This window comes from Colobus angolensis, unplaced genomic scaffold, assembly GCF_000951035.1.
Source record: "Colobus angolensis palliatus isolate OR3802 unplaced genomic scaffold, Cang.pa_1.0 Scaffold39, whole genome shotgun sequence".
Lineage (NCBI taxonomy): Eukaryota > Metazoa > Chordata > Mammalia > Primates > Cercopithecidae > Colobus > Colobus angolensis.
Window position 1 is genome coordinate 2,267,534 of NW_012117265.1, and position 7,793 is coordinate 2,275,326.

At 52.2% G+C, this 7,793-nt stretch overlaps 1 protein-coding gene across 6 annotated transcripts in view; it reads right to left on the bottom strand.

The window, feature by feature from the left end:
• The window catches only part of SMARCA4 (SWI/SNF related, matrix associated, actin dependent regulator of chromatin, subfamily a, member 4), a 78,285-nt gene that overhangs the window by 46,678 nt on the left and 23,814 nt on the right, over positions 1-7,793 (bottom strand). For all 6 annotated transcript variants that reach the window (XM_011954827.1, XM_011954826.1, XM_011954825.1 and 3 more), the window contains exons 13-15: positions 7,228-7,349; positions 4,718-4,868; positions 1,810-1,973 (exon numbers count right to left, since the gene is read on the bottom strand). In XM_011954827.1, coding sequence (XP_011810217.1) covers positions 1,810-1,973; positions 4,718-4,868; positions 7,228-7,349 — 437 coding nt within the window. The remainder of the gene's footprint in view (positions 1-1,809; positions 1,974-4,717; positions 4,869-7,227; positions 7,350-7,793) is intronic.

A 7,793-nucleotide genomic window follows, 5' to 3' on the forward strand; every position in this document is an offset into this window, starting at 1 on the left:
CTGTAATCCCAGCTACTTGGGAGGCTGAGGCAGGAGAATCGCTTGAATCCGGGAGGCGGAGGTTGTAGTAAACTGAGATGGTGCCACTGCACTCCGGGCCAGTCAACAGTGTGAGACTCCTTCTCAAAAAATAAAAATAAATAAATAAATAAATAATGAGATCATTTCAAAATGAAGTTTAAAAAAAATTTTTTTAAGCAAAAAATTAACCAAGAACCAAGGCTGCAAAACAACAGCACCCCGGAGAGTGGCGTTCCAGCAGAGATGGTGATCTGAGAAGTTTGTAAGTGAAAGGAGGGAAAATCGGGAACCTCAGAGGGCGGCTGCCACCGCACCCATCATCCTCTGGGGGAGGAAGGGCAGAGGGGAGCCAGGAGATGGGCAGAGCCGGAAGGAACAGCCTCCGGACACAGACAGGGGACAGAGCTCAGGAAGGTGCAGCGGGAACGCTATAGCAACCTGGGTCTGACCACGAGGGGAGGTGCGGCTGCCTGCAGCACTGTGCACAAGGAAGCCCTGCTCCTCCAGGGCAGTCTGTTCTACCCGCCATGCGGGAAGCAGGGGGACAGAAGAAAGAAACAGCTCCACGGTAAACCTGGGAGGGTTCTGGGGTCCTCGCCTTTCCTCCAGTCCTACCTGCAACGGTCAGGACATCAGGCCCACCATGGGGCCTGGCTATCTTACAGACAGGAGGGCATTTTCCCATGGGGTTGGGGCATGGGCATGCAGCTCGCCAGCCTCGTGGCTGCAGTGGTCCCTGTGAGTGCCTGGCTAGAGTTAGGGGCTGTGCTCTAGGGCCAGACCAAGTGCCATGCTGAGGTTTGGCCAATCAGAGCAGACTAACCCCCAGACCAGTGACTGCCTGCGTGCTGGACATGTGACTCGAACTGGACCAGTAAGAGCCAGCCCTGGGGCTTTCTGGGAAAACCCTGGGCTGGTCCCCCTTTTGGTGCAGGGGCTGAGCTGGGTAGAGAGATGTCCAGAGAGGTGGGCAGGGGGGCGGACTCTCAGTTTGCTGGAAGAAGAAGGCCAGCGGAGCCAGGCTGTGGCAAGTGAGAGCCTCGCAGGGTATCCAGATCCCACCATGCCCAAACACCTGGGCCACGCTGGGATGTGCCCAAGGGCTCTGGTGGCCTTAGCATGGCACTGCATGGCGAGGAAGTAGAGACTGTTTGTTCAATGGAGCCTCAACGGCCTCACCCTACTTTTCTAGTGGGAGGTTTTTGTCTCCTGTGACTCCCCTGCATGGACTTTGCTGGTTGTGGGACTTGAAAAGGACACCAAGGACATCCCAGGAGAGGGACCCCAGGCCTCCTCAAGGGTGGAGGGGATAAGCAGTCATGCCCCCACTTGCTCTGGGACCCAGAGGCAGAGGCTGTGATGTGTGGAGCTGTGCACAGCCCCAAGGCGGGTGGAGCTGTCCTAACCCCCAGTAGCTCAGGATGCGACTGTACCTGGAGATAGGGCCAATACAGAGGCAATGAAGTTAAAGCAGGCCATTAGGATGTACCCTCATCCAACCTGACCGGTGTCCTTCTAAGAGGAAGAGATGAGGACACAGGCACGCACGGAGAAGGACCACGTAAAGGCACAGGGAGACACGTGTAAGCACGCATCCCTGCAAGCCAGGAAGAGAGGCCTCAGGAGGAAGCAACCTACTATAGCTTGACCTTGGACTTCTGGCCTCCAGGAAAATAAATTTCCGTCATTAAGCCATCTCGTTTGTGGTATTCTACTGTGGCAAACTTAGGAAACGAACACAGGGGCATGTGAGCAGCGTGTGGGGTGTTGCTGGCACCGGGTACTCACGAGAGAGGCACAATGATGAGGAAGGGCCCGTTGATGCGTTTGTGCTCCATGAGGTACGTGATGAGCGCGATGGTCTGGATGGTCTTCCCCAGGCCCATCTCGTCAGCCAGGATGCCATTCAGGTTGTTGTTGTACAGGGACACCAGCCACTCCAAGCCTTTGATCTGCAAGGACAGACACGGCCACGCCAGGACTAAAGGCTGGGTAGGACACCAGAGGGTTCTCCACACTTCAGAGAGTCAGCCACAAGTTCTGCCTGAGCCACATCCCACCCTCAACTGCCTTTACCGAGGATTTTTCCTCTGAACCAGCCCGATTCTTTATTGCTGAGCCTCATCCTTAATAGCATCTGTGAAGTTGTAGGGTGACTGTGCTAATGACGGACAAGTGTAACATTTCTGGTGCACATCCCAACAGCTCAATCCCAACTGTTACACTGTCCGCCTGTCCCTGCCTGACCATGCCCCACACAGCACACAGGAAAAACCTGCCCACACCACGGGACACCTGCACTCAGGAAACCACGAGGGCTTCAGGGTGACTTGGTGAGGAATTCACCGCCTGAACATCATTTCAAGATTAAGGGAGGGATTTTCAAAGCCTGGGAGCTTTCTGAAATACAGGCCTTAAATAGAAGACTATTTGCAAACTGAAGATAATGTTATGAAGGAAAATTTGGAAATTTTCATAATGGATTCAGGAAGTAAGTTCTGGCCAAGTTCTAATTCCTTTTTTTTTTTGAAACCGAGTCTTACTCTTACCCAGGCTGGAGTGCAGTGGCCCGATCTTGACTCACTGCAATCTCTGTCTCCAGGGTTCAAGCAATTCTCCTGCCTCAGCCTCCCAAGCAAATGGGATTACAGGCATGCACCACCATGCCCAGCTAATTTTTTGTATTTTTGGTATAGACAGGGTCTCGCCATGTTGGCCAGCCTGGTCTCAAAACTCCTGACCTCAGGTGATCCACCCGCCTTGGTCTCCCAAAGTGCTTGGGATCACAGCTGTGAGCCACTGCGCCTAGCCAAGTTCTAATTTTTTTAACCGCATGGGACTCTTGGAAAATTCCACTGACCATGACATTTGCCTTTGTTTCATTATTGTTTTATAGAGATGGGGTATCACTATGCTGCCCAGGCTGGAGTGCAGTGGCTATTCATAGGGACTATCTCACTACGGATCAGCACATCAGTTTTGACCTGCTCCGTTTCTGACCTGGGCAGATTCCCTCCTCCTTAGGCCACCTGGTGGTCCCCCACTCCTGAAGGTCATCATATGCATGCTGAACTTAGTACAGACACCTGATCGACAGAGGGCGCTACAGCCCAGAAGTCCTGGGCTTGGGCTCTCCTCTCACCTAAGCCACCCAAGTATCTGGGACTATAGATGTGTGCAACCACCCCCAGCTAATTTTAAAAATATTTTTGTAGAGGCAGTGTCTCACCATGTTGCCCAGCCCATCTTCAACTCCTGGGATCATGTGATCTTCCCATCTCAGCCTCTTAAGTAGCTGGGACTATAGCTGCATGCGCAGTTTTGAATGCCGACATTAACACAAAAGGTTTAAGAGTTGTCTTAAAGAAAGTGGGGGCTGGCCGGGCGCGGTGGCTCAAGCCTGTAATCCCAGCACTTTGCGAGGCCGAGACGGGCGGATCACGAGGTCAGGAGATCGAGACCATCCTGGCGAACACGGTGAAACCCCGTCTCTACTAAAAAATACAAAAAAACTAGCCGGGCGAGGTGGCGGGCGCCTGTAATCCAAGCCACTTGGGAGGCTGAGGCAGGAGAATGGTGTGAACCCGGGAGGCGGAGCTTGCAGTGAGCTGAGATCCGGCCACTGCACTCCAGCCCGGGCGACAGAGCAAGATTCCGTCTCAAAAAAAAAAAAAAAAAAAAAGAAAGTGGGGGCTGGGCGCAGTGGCTCATGCCTGTAATCCCAGCACTTTGCGAGGCCGAGGTGGGTGAATCACCTGAGGTCAGGAGCTTGAGACTAGCCTGGCCAACATGGTAAAATCCTGTCTCTACTAAAAATACAAAAACTAGCTGGGCGTGATGGTGCACACTTGTAGTCCAAGCTACTCAGGAGTCTGAGGCAGGAGAATCACTTGAACCCGGGAGGCAGAGGTTGCAGTGAGCTGAGATCGCGCCACTGCACTCCAGCCAGGGCAACAGAGAGACTCCGTTTCAAAAAAAAAAAGAAAAGAAAAGAAAAGAAAGTTGGAGAACAGGGATCACAACCAAATTGAAAACCAGAGACCTGTTCTTTGGTTGGAGTTGTGCTGGTTGTCTTGTGGGGCCTTGTAATGAGCTTGGGCCGCATTAAGAGCACGAGCAGCTCTGCTTCTTGACTGTCCCAAGCCAGGCCCAGGTGAAAAGCTTCAGAGCCATCATCTTTTCACCCTCACACAGGACCTGCTACCCCATCCCCAGAAGAAAGAGCAGAGTCCAGGGCTGCCGGCTCCTAGATCTAAGCTCCTGATGCTTGCCGTTTCACACCACACAGAGCTCAGGTAACCTGTCCTGAGCAAGCAGATGCCCAGATCTGAGCTCCGGCCCTGGTTCAGCCCTACACACGGTGTGATGCTGAGGAGCTGCTGCACCTCTCTGCTCCTTAGGTGGCCCCGTCTCCTCCGTGAGGCCACTGGTGTGCAAATCGCTCCCACTCTGCCTCGCACATCAGGCACCCAGTAGACACTGACTTTCTGCTGTTGCACTTCCTCCTGGCGGCTAACCTACCAGACCACATCTCTGTTTTACACAGGGGGAAACCGAGGCTCAGAGGGGAAAAGTGCATTGCCCACAAAGAGCAAAAAGTGAACTCAGGTCTGCCTGACGGCCGCAGCCCCCACCACCTGGGAACACCTGCACCAAGGCAGCTACGCGGCAGTGGCCTCCCCACCCCCCGCCTCACCTGGTACTGTTTGAGGACACCGTTGACCATAAGCGCTGACTGCTTGTCCACTCTCTCGGTGACAGCGTGGGCCACGGCATAGTAGGACTGCAGGCCACGTGCAAGGGCCTGGGACACACCATACTCATCATCGACATCTTGCTTGGCGTTCCTGGGAGTGAGATGGAAGCGCTGGGTAAGGACACATGTTCCTATCTGTGACAATGTGCTCGCTCCTGACATAAGCTCTGTGGAGTGGCCCTTTCTGCCGAATGACCTGTGGCCAGCACTGTAAGACATACAGAGGTACAGCCGGACAGTGTGAGGCCAGGCAGGGCAGCGCACACGAGGCCTGAGGGGCCCAGACTGGACTCCTGGGAGCTCTGGGTCCTGACTGCACCACTACAGAACAAGAATTCTGTCACTCGGACGGGCGTGGTGGCTCATGCCTATAATCTCAGCACTTTGGGAGGCTGAAGCAGGCAGATAACGTGAGGCCAGGAGATCGAGACCAGTCTGGCCAACATGGTAAAACCCCATCTGTACTACAAAAAACAAAAATTAGGCTGGGCGCAGTGGTTCACGTCTGTAATCCCAGCACTTTGGGAGGCTGAGGCAGGCAGATCACCCGAGGTCAGGAGTTCTAGACCAGGCTGACCAACATGGTGAAACCCCATCTCTACTAAAAATACAAAAATTAGCCGGGCATGGTGGTGCATGCCTGTAATTTCAGCTACTCAGGAGGCTGAGGCAGGAGAATGGTGTGAACCCGGGAGGCGGAGCCTGCAGTGAGCCGAGATAGTGCCACTGCACTCCAGCCTGGGCGACAGGGCAAGACTCCATCTCAAAATAAAGAAAAAAAAATTAGCCAGGCGCGGTGGTGGTGCATGCTTGTAACCCCAGCTACTCAGGAGGCTGAGGTAAAAGAATCACTTGAGCCTGGGAGGCAGAGGCTGCAGAGAGCCGAGAGATCAAGCCACTGCACTCCAGCCTGGGCGACTGAGCAAACAAACTGCACTCCAGCCTGGGCGACTGTCTCAAAACAAACAAACAAAAAGACAAAGTGCTTTGTCACTTGCCAAAGGACATAAAGAGACACTGCACCTAGCCAGACGCTGATAATATGACCCATTCTTTCTAATAACAATTCATGAGCCTAAAGGTGAAAAGAAACACAGACTGAACAGGTTCATACAAAACCAGAATTGTTAAAACTTAGGCAGTTTGTAATATAATCTGAATCTTTTTATTTTAAAAAGTGACTTTGGCCAGGCGCGGTGGCTCATGCCTATAATTCCAGGACTTTGGGAGGCTGAGGTGGGTGGATCACGAGGTCAAGAGATCAAGACCATCCTGGCCAACATGGTGAAACCCCATCTCTACTAAAAATACAAAAATTAGCTGGACATGGTGGCCCGCGCCTGTAGTGCCAGTTACTCGGGAGGCTGAGGCAGGAGAGTCGCTTGAACCCAGGAGGTGGAGGTTGCAGTAAGCTGACATCGTGCCACTGTACTCCAGCCTGGTGAAATCAAAAAAAAAAAAAAGTGACTTTTAGCCACCTATATATATATATTTTTTTGAGATGGAGTCTCACTCTGTTGCCCACGCTGGAGTGCAGTGGTGCTATCTCGGCTCACTGCAGCCTCCTCCTCCCCATTTCAAGCGATTCTCCTGCCTCAGTCTCCCAAGTAGCTGGGACTCCAGGCGCACATCACCACACCCAGCTAATTTTTTGTATTTTTAGTAGGGATGTGGTTTCACCATGTTGGCCAGGCTGCTCTTGAACTCCTGACCTTAAGTGATCTGCCTGCGTTAGCCTCCCAAAATGCTAGGATTATAGGCCTGAGTCACCGTGCCCGGCCCTCTCTTGCTTTTTAACAGGATCCATTCATTCCTTAACATAAGCAATGATGAGATTAGTGTGTTAACTGTGATGTGTTACAGGAGCAAAAGATGAGAAATATAACCTAAATGCCTGTCACCCGAGGACAGGCCTACAAAAATGAGAATATAACGTGACTCAGTATGACACTGTATACTGAGGACCAGACTGGGAGCACTCTGCACGGACACAGGATCACCTCCAAGAGGGAAGGTCCAGTGAAAATAACAAGGTGCACACCAATGTACACCGGAGATATGTATGCAAATGAAAAGATAAAAACATGCACATTTTGCTTGCTAATGCAGACAGCATCTCTGAAAGATGACACACGAGGCTGGAAAGTTTCCCCAGGGAGGGCAGTGGAAAGGGAGGGAGCTAAGGAGCAGGGGACGGGGGGAGGAGGGCTTCTCCCACACACCTGACTACCTCGTAAGCATATGGTGAACCATGCGAATGCATTTGCTCTATTAAATCCCTATAAAATACATGCAATGTGAAGTAAATAAATTTGGTCTCTGTGATTCCACAGCAGCAGCTGGCTGGACGGTGCTGAAGGTCGTCTAGGGATGGCTGGGATTCTAGCCACTCCCACCAGCGCCACTTCACAGGAAGCTGGCACAGAACAGTGTGTGTCAGGATCCCTTACTCAATGATGTGCCGTGCGTCCACCTCAGAGACGTCGTCGCTGTCTGGATCTGGAATCTTCTTTTTCTCCTCCACGGGCAGGGTGGGAGGCTGCGCTGCCTGCGGCTGCTCTTCCTCCTCCTCCTACCAAGAGACAAGCCCGTGTCACCTCAGTTCATTTCTCAGAGAGGGGGGACGGGATTCCCATGCGGAGAATATAGTTTTAGAAGCAAGTGATCTTCTTACAGCCCTCACCCTCTCTACCTATCCTGGAATGTGTGATGTTTGTTACTTACATCTTCCTTTTAAAATTATGTATTTATTATTATTAATATGTGGGAGTCTCACTATGTTGCCCGGAAGGCTTCAAACTCCTGAACTCAAGAGATCATCCTGCCTCAGCCTCCCCAGCAGCTAGAACTACAGATACGCACCACCACGCCCAGCTCAAATGTTTTAAATTTTTGTATATATGGGGTCTCGCTACCTCCCCCAGGCTGGTCTCAAACTCCTGGGCTCAAGCAATCCTCTCTCCTCAGCCTCCCAAGTAGCTGGGACTACAGGCAAATGCCACCATACTGGCTACAT